General features: G+C 34.4%; 1 protein-coding gene across 1 annotated transcript; it reads left to right on the top strand.

Annotated features, from left to right (window-relative positions):
- The first annotated feature begins 1310 nt into the window (after positions 1–1310).
- On the top strand, positions 1311–17102 carry LOC150087546 (uncharacterized). The gene is made up of 4 exons (XM_090371250.1): positions 1311–1445; positions 3004–3228; positions 6716–7505; positions 16202–17102. The coding sequence occupies exons 1-4, from the start codon at positions 1395–1397 to the stop codon at positions 16513–16515; spliced, it is 1380 nt and encodes a 459-aa protein (XP_090227376.1). The 5' UTR covers positions 1311–1394; the 3' UTR covers positions 16516–17102.
- Positions 17103–18582: the final 1480 nt, after the last annotated feature.

The raw sequence follows: 18582 nt of genomic DNA on the forward strand, positions 1-18582 counted from the left end.
AAACAAAAAACAAAATTTCGATCATTCCAAAATGGAAAAACTGAAGATTCCCACCCAAAAAAGTAAACTCTTTAAAAGCACGTTACCATTCTACATTTACCTCACACGACATCGTGACGTCACTTCCTGCGCTGCTCACTGCACTTGACATAGTGAACAAATCTGCACAAAGCCTGGGCGGAGTATGCCTTAAAAGGTATATACAGACACGTTGTCCTGTGCCGTGCACTTATTCAAAATCAATAAAACTGAACACTAACCAAAACTGTAAGAAATAAAAAACAATGGAACAAAACAATAACCTAAAAGCCATATACTGTACTGCAAGCCACACAACTAACGTGCAAATCTTTCGAGCTGTAAAACTAATTCACATTAAATGCAGTATTCTAAGCATTTCTGAAATTAATTTCAGAAGCATGTATTTTACTGTCTCAGACTTTATAATTTTTAAATTTCACACATACAAAGATGTTATAATTTCGTACGAAATATATAAACGTTTACCTGAAATAAAATCTCAAGAGGGCTGCAAATATTGACTCGCAGCGCCAGTCCTAAGGTGAGATGATTCGCACACAAAAATAATATAATATTTAATTAAATATATTTGCAAAGTATTAGCATTGAAAGGTGGTACGGACCACCATAAAAATTGGGCGTGGGACACCCATAAAAAGCTTTTACTGGCATAATTTGAATTCAGAATGAAAGTACACCAATATTCCTCAGTAGATATTAGAATCTCAGAAAGAAATAAAATATAAAACAATATTGCAAATCTTAGGTTTACAGATTTGTATGGATTTACATTTCGTAATAATATTTTTCCATTATACTTGAGTTTCTTTCACTCTTGTTTAAAGGTTTTCCATATTTTAATATGCAAACTAAAAGAAAGATGATAAGTTGTTTTCTTTTAAGCCCTAATTAAAGAAAAAGAAGCATCGCCATTTCAAGCAGTAAACAGTGGCGCCTAAAACCCGACGAAACACGTAATCCACATAAGAGGATGTTTACAGTTAAGACGAGGTCCACTGTTCAGCGTAACTATCATGCAGTGGGCCATGCCGAGTAGGTTGGCTTACGTGCGAGCAATCATGCTACTTTCCACCCTGTATCATATGCTTACACATGCAACTGTCATTCCTAGTCCACGTGCACAACAGCTCCACCGACATGCACCCGGCACGTGAACAGCCGACGTTCATTGGCTTCTTCAACCGTGCCCTCAGAGGCCGAGTGTTGGTATTGGCTGAACTGGTCATACCCACACTGCCATTTCGAATCATCCGTCACACACCCTATGCATTTCAAATAAAAGAGGGCTGCGGAGCATCTGAAAGCTTTTAGTTAAGTTTGATAGCGATACAGAGAGAGAACGGTGTCAAGAAATGAGTACCTACACTCTTTCTCCTCCAAACACCCCCCCGCATTTATTTACTGTAAGTATAGGAACTTCACGGATTCAAATCTCCAGTAATAGACATTTCCCGCTGTTCCCTTTCTTGCATGCAGTTTCTCGTGTTTTATTTTGGTCTTATTGGCTTGCTATTTAAACCTCTAATGGAATTTCACGATGCAGTAAATGTCCGCGTGACTCTCCAAAATAATTAGAAAAAAAAACTTAATAAATTCTCCAAAAAGGCAATTCTCTTTCTATTTAGTGTAGCTATTGTTATAAGTGATATTGTTTGCAAGTGTGTTAGAACAAATTGATACCTCTGTTTATCGGTGGCCTGAGTCAATTAATATCCTGAAATCAAAACACTTCTTATACTACATGTTCTTTTGATCCAATTAAAAAGAAATTGTTGGAAATGCAGTAATCAAATATATATATATATATATATATATATATTTTTTTTTTTTTTTTTTAATACTAAGCAAGTACTTTAATAGGTAAAGAGTAAATGGAATAATCTGACAGAATAAAACCGCCATTGAAAGGTTTAACTAAGTGTTTTTATTCTTAGCTTATGATTTTTGTTTCTTAATGTGTGGCATTTCATATCGTTAATTGAAAGGATACTTACTGTTAATTTAGTAGGTGTGTCTATTGACACTTGTCTTTAAAAGTGTAGTTAGTACGAAAAGTAAGATGAAAGTCGCACTACCATACTATTAAATTGTTTATTAATTAATGATCAGGAAATAAAAATTTGGCACGAGAGGGCAATCAGACTACGAAAAGAAATTCTAAAGCTGTTTCAATGGCTGAAATTTTCAAGCAGAATTTTAAGTTTAATGTGTGTTTTGTTATGTTTTAAAAAACTTATATCAGCGTATTATATTAATTAGAGTCTGAATTTCAATTTTGATTGTTAGTTTTTATTTGTAACATAATGTAGATGTATAAGAAACGGAAATGCAACTTTTTATATTGTTTTTTAATGAAAATTTGCAGTTTGGCATGCATTTACCAAAGAAATGTTATTTTTAAATAGCTCTGAAGGATAAATATAAAACTAATTACAAACGATAAGTGTTGGTTTGTTATGCAGATATAAAATAAAATAACGTAGCTTGTAAGTACTGCATTTAAATTGTATTAAATACAGTATATAAATGATATATAGTAAGGAGGGCTTCTAAACACTTCAATTATGGTTGCATGCAATTCAACTTACCAACACAGGACCTGAAAAAGCACTGCAACTAGATCTTTGCAGACTGAGGTCAGCTTTTGCAAGATGCTATTTTTGCACACTTTATCATAAGCTTAGTGCTTTTCTCTTCACAACAACAACAACCATGTGATCATATGCTCTCTGGACATTTGATAAACTGCTACTGATAAGAAGTTGGGGGGGATGAGAAGGGAAGTAGATAATCACAGTTTGTACTCATTCAAGATTAAACATAAACTTAAGAGATTTTAAATATCTTCAAAGACATAAACAACTTTGCTCAGTAACCTCTTGAACAATATTTTAATATTTATTCTTCAATTCCTTGGCATCATAAATTTGTCAGCTGAAATATGTATCTTATCTGTAATAGGAAGATTCTATGGCCTCTAGTCAAGATGGACAGTTTCTTGGACGTATAGATTTGGATGCTGTGGAAACCTTGTTATCAATCAGCCGTCAATCCTCTGCCCAAAACTGTCAGATTTCCAATTCTTCATTATCACATAATGCCGACATTACTCCACTGCATTCAGAAGATGAACTTGAGGAAATTAATGCAAGGTGTGGTTCTAAGAAGGGATCAGAACTTGCAAGGGTGAGTTTCATATTACTATAATCTTATCTCTTATCATCACAATTTTTTTCCATGTGAGTCAGTTATGGTAACATTAAATATTTGGTTTGGCATAATATTTATGGTGACAAAAATTAAATTTTTTTTTTTCCATTACTTAATACTGGTAGATTCCAGCCTTTTTATTCTAGGTGAGTTGTTACTGTGGTGTTTGATTTCAAAATAAAAATCTAAATCCAAACAAAGAATGTAGCAAAGTTGGATATACCATAATTTAATTTTTTTTTTTTTTTTCCTTTTCAGAATATCTGATCAATGACCAAAAGCTTCCACTAGTATATTAATGATTAATTTTTATTATTATTAAAATGTAATCAACGATAAGTGAGGAAAATAAACTTAGGAAAAAAAAAAAAAAAGACAGTACTGTTATTTGAAAGGACAAGATTGGCTAAACAGACATCTGAAGGGAAAGCAAAGCAGGATAATAGACCCATAGGGCAAAATTTTAATAGAAAATAAAGATAGCATGGAATTTTGAAGGCTGCAAGTGCAGGATTAATTTTCACTACCACATTACCCAAACACTCACTGGTTATAACAAATTTGGATTATTAAAATGAAAATAAATAATGGAATATTTTTTTTCAAAAACAAGCAGGAAATTTGAACTATAAACAGTGCAGTAATTCCTTAGATAACAGGAAAAAAGTTAATGTATCAAGAAACACACAAAAAATTATTCATATAATTAACAAACAATATTAATGACTTTTTTTTTAACAAATGTATACTTCCAGCTATACATACACAAAGCATGTGAATTGTGTATGCGCAATGCTTTATATATATGCCTACTAGGTGTTGGGATAAAAACCAAATTTTTTCTGGAGTTTGATAAGCCTTCAGTTGCATAAACTTGTATACTATTTCTCATCCCCTAATTCAGATAGCAAGCAATGGCTTCAAAGAATACTTTAATATATCATAAGATTTACAACTGTGATTTCTTTGAAATGATATTGGTGTGCTGAATAAAAGAGCAGTTTCATATATTTTCAGCTAGCAGCAAATAAAAGCAAAAATAAAAAAAATGAATTAAAAATGAATTCTTCCAAATTACTACAAAAAAAATTATTCTGTGATATTGACTAGGTGATTGCAGATAGTTTCTCCAACAGTTCCAGGCAGATCTAAGTCTTTGCATATGTGTAAAGTTGTTAAACTCATGGAGAATAGTTTTTAACTGTCTTCAGTGATTTATCCTCTGTTTTGTGCAGATTGAAGTATTACTTATTATTCCCCCCACCCCATTTTTTTTCTGAAATTTTTAAAAGGGCTTGTATAAAATTGAGGAAATAACCTTTATTACAATTATAAAAATGACTGAACTGATAGAAATTTAATAAATTAAAATAATTAATGACAGACTCATCATTGTACAAATTAATATAATGCAGAGAATGATTATAATAGGGAAAAAAAGTAATGGCACTTCTATTGTGAGATGGCATTTTGATTTTTTAACTATTTGTGTTAAGGCACTTGCCCTCTTCCATTTTTATTGCTATTTTATACTCAAAACTACACCTCACTGAACCCAATGTGGTCAGAGAGGTGTATCTTGCATTATAGTTTCACTATTAAAAAAAATAATCTAAATCTTTGAATAAGATCAAAGGGGCACCTTGTATATAGCCTACCAGCTGGCCAATTAATTGAAACACTCTACTAGATATAATGCTAGTCCTATTCTAGTAGTTGTTGCAAACAGCTCTTAGGGGTGGCACAATGAATGCACACCTTTTCATGGTTGGGGTGACAGTAGCAACAAAACAAACATGCTTTTCCATATTTTGGGAAGGACAGTTGTGTGTCATTTTTTTTCTTGTTTGTATTCAGGTGCATAAGTCTTGACACAGCCCTATTGAGAGATTTCCTCTTTCAATAGGTGTTGGTTCATTTTCAATTGTCTAGTCCATTGGTGCACTATGGCCATAGTTGCTGATGCACCTAATAAATCCCTAAACAAACTATTCCATGATGCACACATGCATTTCCTGAAGTGGAATTACAAACTGATTTAAAATAAGGTGCAACAAAAAAAAAAAAGATTTAGCTCAGTGTGAGGACCCACTTCAACTAAGAATGCATTTCTAGAGAAGAAAAACAAATATTTTTACAAAACTATTCTTTGTGTTGGAATTGAAAGCATTTTTTCTTTGTACAAGAAAAAAAAGTTAGAATTAGTGCATGGAATTTCTTGTAGTGAGTGATGTTCCATATAACAGCAAATAACTTGATATCTAGTGTAACAAAAGGAAAAGGAGTATTAAGGAATTACAGAAGACAACTTATATGGATGCATTTTAGAAAAGGGAACATTAGTAAATATTTTTACAAAATATATACTAATGTTATGCAACTGTTTATTGTCATTGCATAATGATCAATCAGTTTGTCATTCTCCATTCAGTCTATATCACTGCACCATCTAATACAGAGGCAGGTAAATAATTTAACTATGATGACAATCTATGATGTAGTGGCTTTCTTGACAGATTGATTAATCTATAATTGAGTAGATTGAGATGCTCTGGAGAATACTAAACTCTTAGAAAACTAGCAACAGTTCTGACAGTTTATTGATCATAAGCAAAGGGATAATGACAGCAAACAAATATTACTCTAGATTCTTGTTCTATAAGTTGTTAATTTATCCTGTGAAATGCTAATACAAATTGCTTTCTTTACATTTATTTGAAATATGGGCAGGCTAAATTTTCTTCAAAATTAAGTTTAATAGTTTAGAGGCTAAATGGAGTCTGGAATGTAGTTTACTTACTTTTAATCCTCCATCAGTTATCCTCTAAATAGAACATCTGTTTGTGGCATCTGCCTTTTTTTATCATAAAAATGTAATAATTTGCTTCAATGTCAAATTAAAAATTCTATTAATTAACATAATTTGTTCCACATTGTTATATGAAATTCTTGTGCTGTATGCATTTTTCACTCATTTTCTGTACACTTTCAATTTCCAGCTTTTTATGCAGCAACCCCTGCCCCTTGAAAAAAGCAGTTAGGAAAATACACACACACACACACACACACACACACACACACACAGCAATCAAAATGAGCCAAATTATATGCCATTGGTGTAATGTTACTCATAATTTGGCCCCACCCAACCTTTAGTGTGGATGGGTTGGATGAATTATAGTTTCCAGATGATAAATTTAAATTAAAAAAATAAATAAATCACCTGCACAGTGTCTGTCAGATGTAAAACTGTTCTTGCTTTTCTTCATTGCTAAAAGTTGTATTTGAATTGAAGCATGTATATTGTTGATATTTAGAATTTAAAAATTTATGAAATATGTACTATAATTATTTTAAAGAAATAAGGATTTAAATTTTAGTACAACCTATAATTTATTTCAATACAAATTTTGCTATGTAGGTGTGTAATTAGGTTTTCTTTCTTTTTTTAAACATTTTGCAGCTTTTACTTACCAACACACCACCTCCAACTCCCAATCCACATGTCACGGGAATGCCAGTATCTGTAATTGTGAAGGCACCAAAGCTACAAAATGTTTCTGAAGAAAGTTGTAGCAGGGAGTCTGAAGTGGATACTTCATCAGAAATGGAATTTCTTTCTGCAAATAAAGAATCTGCTCGGATGCAACTCCCAACGCGGCAACCCGGAATCTCTCCCGTTGTTAGTCTCCCCATCACAACTACGGCTCAGTCAACAATGTCTACCTCTGTTGCAACGCGAACTGTACCCATTGCAACTATTCTACCTCTAACAGTTGAAGGTGGATCAAATTCATTAACAAATACTACACAGGCCACAAAGCCAGTTGCAATTGCACCAAAAATCACTGCCCAAACTGTAATACCCATGATTCCAACAGTTCCTGCAGTAACTCAGGTTAGCAATATGGAGCATGCAGGCATTCCAACTCAAGCTCTCATTTTGACTCAGGTGCCTACAAGTACTGCTGCCTTTCTACCAGTCACAAATGGAAGTACTTCAGTTGTTCAGCTTGTGGTTACAACTTCCACACCAGTTGTCACAGGAACTGTCTTAACTTCAAGAGGAAAAGAACTGATTAGTGATAAACCACCAAAGCTATTTGCTTCAACTCCTATTATCCTTGCAACAGCTCCTAAACCATGTGAAGTCACAGATATCAGAAGAAGAACATACCACTGTACATATTCAAATTGCATGAAAACATACTTCAAAAGCTCACACCTGAAGGCTCACGTTAGGACTCATACAGGTAAGAAAATGTTACCATTATACTTTATTTTAAACCAGTATGTTTAGAAATTGTATTTTATCTGTATTCTTAGGAATTATTTTCTGAGCTCTATTTATAAAATTCATATCCAGTATGTTGTTGACCCGATTTTGATTATGGTGCCTATTGAATAAGGTTAGCATTATAGGCGTTAACCTTTGTGTCTATAACACAAAACCTTATCACTACAATGGCCATTTTAATTTAATAATTAATTGCGGCAAAGCATAGGTAACACCAATTCAAAATTGTGTGGTTGTCATTCTGTACTGAATAAAAAAATGTCTGAATAGCATAGTGGCATTTATTCCATTCATGGTTTTATAAGTATTAGAGGCTGACTGTTTCTAGAAACATGGGTCTGTTGTTGAGAATAGGTATTTCTGGTTATATAATTTCAGGTGCTTAGGTACATTGTTAACTGCATTTCATTGGGTTTTGACCCTATTAGGACTTGATTAATAACACACTGCTCAGTGAGATGTTACTATACCTGAAAACCAAAACATGACATGTCACCTGGTGCATTTGAACATAATAAGCCACCTGCAAACTTTTAAACATATCAGAACTTTAGAACTGACATTAAATTACTTTAATTAACTACTCCAAAATAAAACAAATTTATTCAAAAGCATAATGTTCCAAACCTATACTAGTTCTTTGATTGCCTGCAGCCTAATACAGTTAGAAGGAACTGCCATTATATGCTGTTCATTCTGATGACTTCATTAGACATAGAACCCTAGTGGGTAATCCTGCTTCTTGAAAGTGTATTCTACATGTGATGTAGTACATGTATCTATGTATTGGTTATTTTATTTTTCTGGGAAAAAAAAAAAAAAGTTTAACCTTATTTTATACTCGTATGCATGTTTTGCTAGTTCTTTTTTTGAATCCAGAACTTTTTTCCTGTTCCCCTTTTGTAGCATACAGACTTCTCAAGAAGTAGGATTACTCACTTGGTTCTTGAATTTAATTAAATCATTGCAGTGAATAGCATATCTATGGAATGCTAGACATATGTGAAAGGGAGTGTGTGTATTGAGTGGGAAATGCCTGGACTTTAGCAAAAAAAAATATTCTCCAATTAGCATTAATAGGGAAATGAGAATGAAATCTTTGGTTACTTGCTGCTACCTTAATATCACGATATCCAAAGTTTTCCTTTAGATTCTGTATTCCAGTTAACTATGGTGAGGAAAATGGCAGAATTTAGCCAACAAACAGCATGAGGTAATAAGTTTGAGAATTACTAGTATACAAATTTTGTATGGCTACCCTTGGTTTTGTCAGATTATGAACAAAGTATTGCCTGAAGGATTAATACTGATGCCACTATAGAATTATACATACATATTCTTTTAATACAGTAATAAAATTTTCAAAAATATTGCTAGCACTCAGCATTGGTACATATTCCAACACAGTGAATATGAATTCATGTATGAAGAATGGAAAAAGTCTGGTATTTGTTCTTGCTTAAAATTTGGTATTTTAATTTTTCTTTCAAATTTCATGTTGCATGGTTTTAGCAAATTTTTGGCTTAGTGTCTATCATTTGAAAGCATAGAGCTTACTGTTTTTGTTTGCTACAGCACTTGATGCCCATCTTTTTTTAGTCATTGCTGAAAAAAGATGGGCATCATTGACATGACTGTGATCACTGAAATGACAGTCATATCACTGTCAAGATGAGCAGAGACATGCCATCTTGTTGGAAATGATTGGATGAGCATAACAAATTGCTGAAATTCAAGAATAACAAAGTCCAGGTGGATGGCTAGTTTAGCATCCCCCACCCCGTCTATTTTGTAACCTGAAGCTTCATACTCAAATATTACGTTTTATGTCTCCATATGAAGCTAATATTTTTACAGATTGGTGATTGTTGGCTTCCTAATTAGCTCTTGTGCCAAATACTGTTGGTTTGTGGCACTTTCTAACCATAGAGTTCATTGAAATTAACTGTATATGATTCAATATGGCAATGCTAAGTGAAATTGTTCTGGGATACCATTTAGGGCAGTCTCTAGTTGGCAACTTTTGGAAACATTGTCATAATTTGATGGGTTCTGATATAGACCAGTGGTGTTATTTCCACATAATGCTAGAATATAATACCATAGTTACAAGACCATATGAAATCTGTATCTATTTTTTAGTATCATTTACAACCATAACTGTTTTTTGTTATATTATGAACGTTAATACAAAGGGTACTAGGAAAGTTTTGCAATGCAGCTTTGTTTATTTAATTTTTTCAAAGTAATTTCCTCTACATTCAATACACCTCTCCATCCTCCGAAACCAATCTTTAAACCAGTTCTGCCAAGTTTCACTAGGGAGTAAAGCACACTCGTCCCAAGCCCGTAGAAGGTCCTCATCACTGGAAAACCGCCTCCCTTTTAGCTTCATTTTCACATGCGGGAACAGTGCAAAGTCACAGGGAGCAAGGTCTGAACTGTAGGGAGGGTGCTCGAGAAGTTTCTGTCGTGGTCAAATATTCGGTGCAGGCTTTGGCGCGGTGAGCTGGAGCATTTTCGTGATGGAGGTACCAGGTGTCCATTCTTGACTTTGGCCGCAGGTTCTTCATAGATCCAATGACTTTAGGCAGGCATTGTTCAGTATACCACTTAGCTGTGACTGTCTTCTGCGTGTCCAAAACGACACGTTCCACAATTCCACTCGATTTGAAAAATACAGCTATCATTTTCTTCTTTACAGATCGGGATTTTCTGACAATTACGGGTGTGTCGTCATCATCAAAGACCCAAACTTTGTTTTGAGCCTTGGTCGGCAGATCGTAATAGTACAGCTAAGTCTCGTCACCTGTCACGATGTTGTTCACATACCGAGATTGTCCCTTATCAAACTTTTTTAACATCTCCCGGCACCAAGTCACACGTCGTGTCATCTGCTCTTCAGTCAGTTGATGCGGCACCTAGAGAGAACAAAGTTTCTTCACGTGCAAATGATCTTGCAGAATCGAACGAATTGCTGGTGCATTTAGGCCCAAAGTATCCTCTATCTGTTGGTAGGTCACTCGCCTGTTTTCGTCAAGCATTTTCCTCACAGCAGTAACGTTTTCCTCCGTAACTGATGTTCGTGGCCTTCCCGGCCTCTCAGAATCCTCCAGAGTGAAATTTCCCCTTTGGAATTCTCTATACCACCTGAATATCGTTGTACGATGTGGACAATCATCATCTAGTGCAAGAGTCATTTCTTCTAAGCACTGGTCTATGGTTAAACCACGCACGAAATTATACCTCAAAACTGTCCTTATCTCATTTCGTGACCACGATGCCATCGCAAGCACTTTACACTCTCACTACTAATGAATAACTGAGCCCATCGACTTGGCGCGGCGGCTACTATGCACGTATGAACATGTCTCAACAAGCAGCTTCCTGTGATTCATTGTTGCATCATATTGCAAAACTTTCCTAGTATCCTTTGTACATGCTTGTATTAATTGTGATTAATACACAATTGTTAATCTATTAAAGTACAATGTTTGTGCTTTCTTTTTTTTTCATAAAAGAACACACTAAAGTTAATAACCCATATCACATGATGAGATACTTTAACATATCATAGATTATCTATAACCAGTAAAATTAAAATAATTCTTTAAATCAATTTTCTAATTTGCTTACATTTTTTTTTCTTCTTCAGCATAATCATAGTGTGATAAAGCTGGTGTTAAACAAATAATGCAAACCTTTTTAAAAATAGCCTACTGCTGATGCATTAATATCCTGTAATTGTTAACTATGCACATGGATTTAAATTTCTTCAAGAGGAGTGTTTCCATTTACAATGGGTTTCCTCAGCCTACAAGTTATTTTTTGGTAGGAATTTTTTCCTGCCATAAAGTGCGGTTCAAGGTGTCTTGGTTGGTTAAGCCTCAGGTTGTCACGCACTCCCGTACTCCATCCATCAGTGTCCTCCTAGGTCTTCCTCTTCTCCTCCTTCCAGGAGGTATCCATTCCAGGATAACCTTTGGCTATCTGGTTTCTTGCATCCGTTTTACATGTCCATACCATGTTAAACACTTTTCTTTGATAGTGTCAAAGATTTAAACTAAAATCTTAAATTGGGTTAAATTTGTACACATGCAGGGCATCTCAAAAAAAAAAGATGCATATACATTTCATTACATTATATTTTGTTCATAAATAAAGAAATCAGTATATTATATGCTAATATAACACCAAAGGTTTTTCCATGTGGTATGCAGTTAACTGATGGATTTAGCTGAACTGTGCTGTTGACCAAGGCTCAAACCTTGACAAAAAAAAATGGCAGATTCGCTTGATATTCAAGCAATGCAAGGCAATTTTAAAATTGTACTGGAAATCTGAAATGTGTGAAATACCACCACTTTGCTTATTGGAGGCTTGAAGTGGTGAAACCCATGTTTAGTCTCTAGAGCAAAGTTTCCGGCACCCCCCTCCCCCATACTTCTCCTTCAACCCATGCACGGTACTGAGTACTATAGGTTTTGATACCTTTCGTGTTTGGGGTTTTCATAAAAAAAAAAAAAAAAAAAAAAAATGTAGAGATAATGAAGTGAATATGCAGCAGAGCTTATCAGTAGTTACAAGAATTTGTTATTTTGAGGTGTATGGTATGAGATGTGCACAAAGGACATTCTGGGACCTCAACAGATACAGTGCTGCCATACTGTTACGAGCATGCAATTACTAAAATGTCTGAAGGAAGAATATGCCCATGAAACTGAAAACAGCAGGGCAGGTGTACCTTGCATACTGAAATCTGCTCATTGGTATCCATAAGCCATTGTATGTCATGACTGATGACTATCCCAATTAGCATATGAAGGTTTATGAGTGGCTTCAAAGGAATGTCAATGAGGATTACCAGGGGATTTGTCCATGACAATGACTGCTCAGACAAAGCCACCTTTTTAAGTTGAGTGGGACTGTGAACTGCTATAATTGTGTGCCGATTACCAAAGAATTTAAGCATTCGTGTAGACAAGGATGTGAATTTGTAAAGACTTTTGTGTGTTGTCATTCTTTGAGAGAACAGGTCCCTATTCTGATGCTAAATTTCCATATAATTGGATAAATCAGAGGTGAATTTGTAATAGTCATGGGATTTGACTCAACTATCATTTCCCCAAGAAGGATAAGGGGTAGAATTAAGAACTGCTATGTTCCAAGAACTTTGGCACAAAAATGGGCGATCATCTTGTGTATCTATCCCAGTAGAAATGCTTCCTCAATTCTCTGGTGCTGCCAGTAGTGTCTAGTTATTACAGGTGAATACTTTTGAATAATCAAGATAATGAACCATGTAACTGAGCCACTATTTAGCTATATTCTGTTTTCCTTATATACAAATAAAATATTCTGGCATGAAATAAGTATTGAATATTTCATGCCAGATATATCCATTGCCTACCAGTACATTTTTGGGGTCTTTTTTTGCCCAATCCACCCAAAGTTTCTGTATTTTTACATCTTAATTCAGATAGTTCCTAACATGCCTAAGCCTAAAAAGGGCAGGAAAACCAGAATATTTTGTGACATGATTTTTCATTTATCCAAAATTTTTTGCCATTGTACAATTCAAATTTATTTTTTCACAGTCTGGTTCTACTTGTAAAATCAATTCCTTCATATTTGTAACTATCTTGTGCCATGTTATCTTTGTTTTCTCAACAAAACATTAAATGATTAATAGCTTATCACTTAAATCTTTTTATGGCGAATAATATAAAAATATATGAAAGCAATTTATAGTGGTTAGTTTTGTTTAAACAAAAATGTATCCTCCCTGATGGCACAGTGGTTTTACCACATTTGTTTGGAGAGGCTTGGTTTATTATATTAGTAGTAATAGTATGGCAGGTTATGCAAGAAGGTATAATCTGCCATACTATTACTATTTTTGGCTTATATAGATCAGCAAAAAAAAAAAAAAAATACACAGTTCACCCATCTGTACCCTCCAAGAACTTGTCTAGTTCTTCCTTGAATTTATTCAAACAACCACTTCCACAACAACAGATGGAAGCCTATTCCAACAATCAGCCACCTGCTGGCTGAAGGCAAACTTCTGCACATCTATCTAGCAACCATCCTTCCTCAACTTGAATTTATGCCCTCTTGTGTGTAGTCTCAGCAAGTAGGTGGTAGATCAGCAAGTAGGTGGTAGATGACTTTCATCAACCGGTGAAATACCACCACTTTACTTATTGGAGGCTTGAAGTGGTGAAACCCATGTTTAGTCTCTAGAGCAAAGTTTCCGGCATCCCCCTCCCCCCATACTTCTCCTTCAACCCATGCACGGTACTAAGTACTATAGGTTTTGATACCTTTCATGTTTGGAGTTTTTCATAAAAAAAAAAAAGAATGCCCTTAACATATAGTTTACTCAATCCATTCAAGGCTTTAATGATCAGATCGCCCTGCAGGTGTCATCTTGAGACGATAGTTTACAGAACTGAGATCTTTCTATGTAAGAGCATCCTTTTGCTCCCTTCACCAGTCTGGTTGCCCTTTTCTGCACCCATTCCAGCAGTTCTCCTTCCTAAAGTGAGGCCTCCAGACTTCTACTTAAGATGCAGCTGAACCACGGCTTTAATACAAAGGGATAATCACCTCCTTATCCCTACTAGCAAAGTTTCTGTATATTGAAAAAACACCATGATCTGTCCTGGCTGCATGTCTGCACTGCTCAGAGAATTTCCATATCTGACTGCACAATTAACCCCAGGTCTTTTTCATTCTCCACTACCCAAGTGTAGTACACATTTAATAAATTACTCTGGGGTTACTGCTACCCATATGCAGTACCTTGCATTTGTCAATGTTAAACCTCAAGTGTTCAGCCCATTGACTGTTGCTGTTGACTGAAGAATTTCTAAAGTCCTTCAATTGGTGTTGTTAGCCAGTTTCAAGGGAGTAGGACTTCCCCAAGATGTATTGAACACATATATATAGATGCATAGTCTGTTCCCAACTTGTCTGGTTACCACAAGGACTTGCATCTTCTTATATAAGATGCAGATGAACAGTTGGAAAACACTGATGAAAGAACAAAAATAAATTGCAGTATAAAAGGAGTTATTTTCACACACTTGTTGAATACAGGATGTTGAATTCATTCAACACCCAGATCCAATCATAGAAAAGAAAAAGTGGATAGTGCTGTTGGGTATATGGCATCTAATAGATGCCATATACCCAACAGCAGGTATATGGCATCTATTAGATCCTGACAGAATCTAGCTTTTTTGTTTCTACCACCTTATCCACTTAGCTAAAATTCCACCTGCCTTCAAAGAACTGTTTAATTTCTGAATCAGAAATTCTACAATTAAATTCTCATTAATTGTCAAGCAAACAAGAAAAATGTGATCAAGAATGAAATAAATTTAGTGTAATCTGATCTAATATTGACATGTCATCATTAGGGCAAAAAAATGTCTACTGCGAAATAATCATATCAATTTTTTGAAATTGATATGGGTACAGCTTTTACTGAAAAAAATGAATTTACTGTAAAACATGAAAAATTAGATTCAGAGTTTCTCTGCATGAGAGATTCTCATGTTTTAAACAACCAATTTGCCATAGTTACTTTTTTTTTTAATTGTGTGCAATAGATTTGCATTTCATTGAAGATGGTCTTGCATTGAAGAAACTGACTTACTAAGAAGTGATGGATGTGATTTCTGTAAAAAAACTTCATCAGAGTTAATACTTTTTGAAAAGCATATCTATTATAGTATCAGCTACAAAAAACTCTTTCTAGGGGAAAGAACTGCACCATCTTTATGATGTGTGCAAAAAATTTTTTCACAAAAAATTTTTTTTTGAAAAAGACAGTTGTTAGAAACTTGCTTGAATAACAAAATTCCAAGAAAAATTATCTATTGGTGGCTGCATCAAAAACTTATAAAACTTAGTGCCAAACAGAAATGAAATCTTGGTCACTCAAGGAAAAAAGTGAATGTATTCCTGATGGGATTGTTTTTGAAAAAAAAAAAAAAAAAAACTATTTATGCACTTGGCAAGGTGCCTCCATAGCCAGGTGGGAAGGAGGAACAGTGCGTAGCACATGCTTCTTGATTAGACCGGGGTTCGAGCCTGTCACCACCAAATACGGAGGATGCGGAAAGGTCAGGGAATGGCTACCGCATATTCCTGGAGCAATATGGCCTTAGTTACTAATGCTCCTAAAAACCAAAATAAACAAAACTTCAAAGAAAATTGTATACTGGCAGTAGCATTACATACTGAAGAGACTTATAAAATAGGAAAAGAACTGCAATAATTACATGGCTGCTCATATAAATTGCTTTCTTGAGAACTATAATATCATAGCACCTTTCTTGGAGGTAAGATTAACTGGCCTATTTTTGTTACGGGGAAAGATTTTTATACTAGAGTTGTAATGCACCTGCTGAGAGTTTATAGTTTCATTTAAGTTCCAGATTTTTTACATTTTATTTAATTAGCATGAATAATATTACTAGTGACTTTAAGTGATTCTTAATTTTTGAAAAATCCTCTTTAATAGCTGTTCCTTGAATGTCCTTACAGCAGTTAAAAAAAAAAAAAAAAAAAAAACTAATAGAAGTTAATATTTTTGTGTACTGTTTTAAGTGATAAATCCATTTTTATTTTATTTTTCAGGAGAGAAGCCATTTGTATGTACATGGGAGAACTGCAATAGAAAATTCTCCAGGTCAGATGAACTGTCAAGGCATAAACGCACACATACTGGAGAGAAAAAATTTGTTTGTGCTGAGTGTAATAGAAGGTTCATGAGAAGTGATCATCTTGCAAAACATGTGAAACGCCATTCAAATAATAAGAAGGGATTGTTTTGGAAATCTGGAGAAAGTAATCCAGGAAGCCTAAATATGGACTGTTTCCCAGTGTCTGGAACTGATACTTGTCTCAGCACATCAACTACTCCAGTGTTTCTTCTCCCAGCCACAACATAAACTGTCATTTAGAAAAGTCACTAAACACCAGCTGTGATTTTATTGTACATATATAAAAGTTGCATACTGAACTGTTTATGTTAATGTGTGAATAATACTGTATTTCTGGCAGGAGCAGCTATCATTTCTTTAACTTATTAATGTTTGCTCTCAAACCCAGTTTTACTCCTCCTCTGCATAATCTAATATTTAATTTATCAAAATGCTGACTTCAAATAACAGCAATAATTTGAATAAATTATGAAATATCTTTTATCAGAGTTGAAATATTGACTTTGATAAATTAAAAAGACACTGACAAATGGATTATAATTTACATTAGTGAGCGATCTTAAGTTTTTCTTTCATTTGCTACTTTTCTTTCTCTTGATGTCATGAGAATACCATATTTTTTCATGTTTGAGGCAATGAGAAATAATTTTCCATTCCTTTCCCGGTGCTTATTTAAGATTTCATTAGCTTCATAGATTTGGAACAGCTGAAGTGAGATGAATGTCACTTGCATTTATCAAGTACGTTGCATGTTTGGAGCCGTAGAAGTGTACATAATTTGTTGTGCCGTAAATTAAATTAATGTTGTATAAGAATATCTGTGTATTGTGTTCTTTAAAATACTTTATTTCCAAAATGCAGCAGACATTGTTGGTTTCTGTAGTAAAATTTTAATTTCATAAGTGTTTTATCTTCTTCATTGAGCTTTCATGGCAAGACAAGTCTCATGTCACCAAAGTATAAATTTGGAAAGGTTTGCATTCAGACTGAAGAAAATATGAGAAACTTGAAGCCTTGTATGTTAGCATCACTGTTTTCACTTGATGTTTAAACATTAAGTTTTGGCATTTAAGAAAGCTAAGCTATAGATTTACCAATGCTGGAAAATTTAATTAAAACTGGAATGCCAAAGTGCAGAAGGAACATTACCATAGTTAACTGGTTGGGGATATTAAGACCATTTGAAGAAAGTTACTATGTGTGTGTTACAAGAAACATGTGGAACTTGTAAAGCAAGATCACTTCAGTGTGTGTATTTTAAATAAGGGGTAACTAGTGTTTCTACAGCATTGCTTTCATTGAAAACTTATTAGAGTAAAACAAAGCCCTTGACCCAATATACTCAATTTTCTTGTCTTGGAAGCTTGGCCAAAACTATGCCATTTCTGCTTCTCTTCAGGCCAAATGTAGTTGATGGTTCATAACAGAACAGGGCAGAGACATCACCACCAGCAACAACGTATGTGTAAACTTTATACTATGATGCTGGTGATGTCCACAACCTATGGCATTTTATAATCTAAAAATAGGCAATAAATTAGTGTGCCTATTTTTAGGCTCACTAATTTATTGTCAACAAGAGCCTGTTGATTTTTTAATGCTATTATTTTAACTATAATAGAGTACACACAATAATTCATTTTTTATATTAATTTATTTTATTTTTTATATTATTAATTTATACATCATATACTTCGGTTTTGTAAGAGCAAAATACCGTATTTTATACTGTTGCAAAAATAGAGCAGTGCAGCATTAAAGGCAAGTTACTGCTATGCATAAAGGAACAGCTGGGTGGAAGACAGTGGTAATCAGTGGACACTACCCTTCATGACTAATGTTATTAGTGGAGTCCTCCAGGATTCCGTATTGACCAACTGTTTTCTGTATATATTGATAAAGACATATCAGGCTTAATGTCCAAGTTTGCAGATGATACTTACAAAGATTGGCAGGGTGACGAATGATACTAGTCAGCATTAGTAGAGGCATATGATGCAAAAGAGCAAGTTTATATACAGCATCAGCCAAAAAAAACTTCCCATTTCCCCCACCCATCGACTCCAAACATTTGTCTTGAATTTATTTAAGCTGTCAACTTCCACAATAACAGATGGAAGCTTGTTGTTCCAGCAATCTATCACCTGCAGGCTAAACACACATTTCTGCACTACAATTGTTTCCTCAATTTAAATTTATTCTCCCTCGGGCATGTAATCTGAGCAACAGGAAGAATCCCATCAGCATTGAGCATGCTCAAACCATTCAAGGCCTTATAAACCTAAATCAGATTAT

The sequence above is a fragment of the Mastigoproctus giganteus genome, chromosome 4, assembly GCF_048544385.1.
Source record: "Mastigoproctus giganteus isolate SK-2022 chromosome 4, ASM4854438v1, whole genome shotgun sequence".
Taxonomy (NCBI): domain Eukaryota; kingdom Metazoa; phylum Arthropoda; class Arachnida; order Uropygi; family Thelyphonidae; genus Mastigoproctus; species Mastigoproctus giganteus.

Coding starts and splice junctions, on each gene's coding strand:
- LOC150087546 (XM_090371250.1), top strand. CDS start 1,395: ATGAGTACCTACACTCTTTCTCCTCCAAACACCCCCCCGCATTTATTT. Junction 1,446..3,003: donor CCCCCCCGCATTTATTTACT/GTAAGTATAGGA, acceptor TATCTGTAATAG/GAAGATTCTATGGCCTCTAG. Junction 7,506..16,201: donor TCACGTTAGGACTCATACAG/GTAAGAAAATGT, acceptor TTTATTTTTCAG/GAGAGAAGCCATTTGTATGT.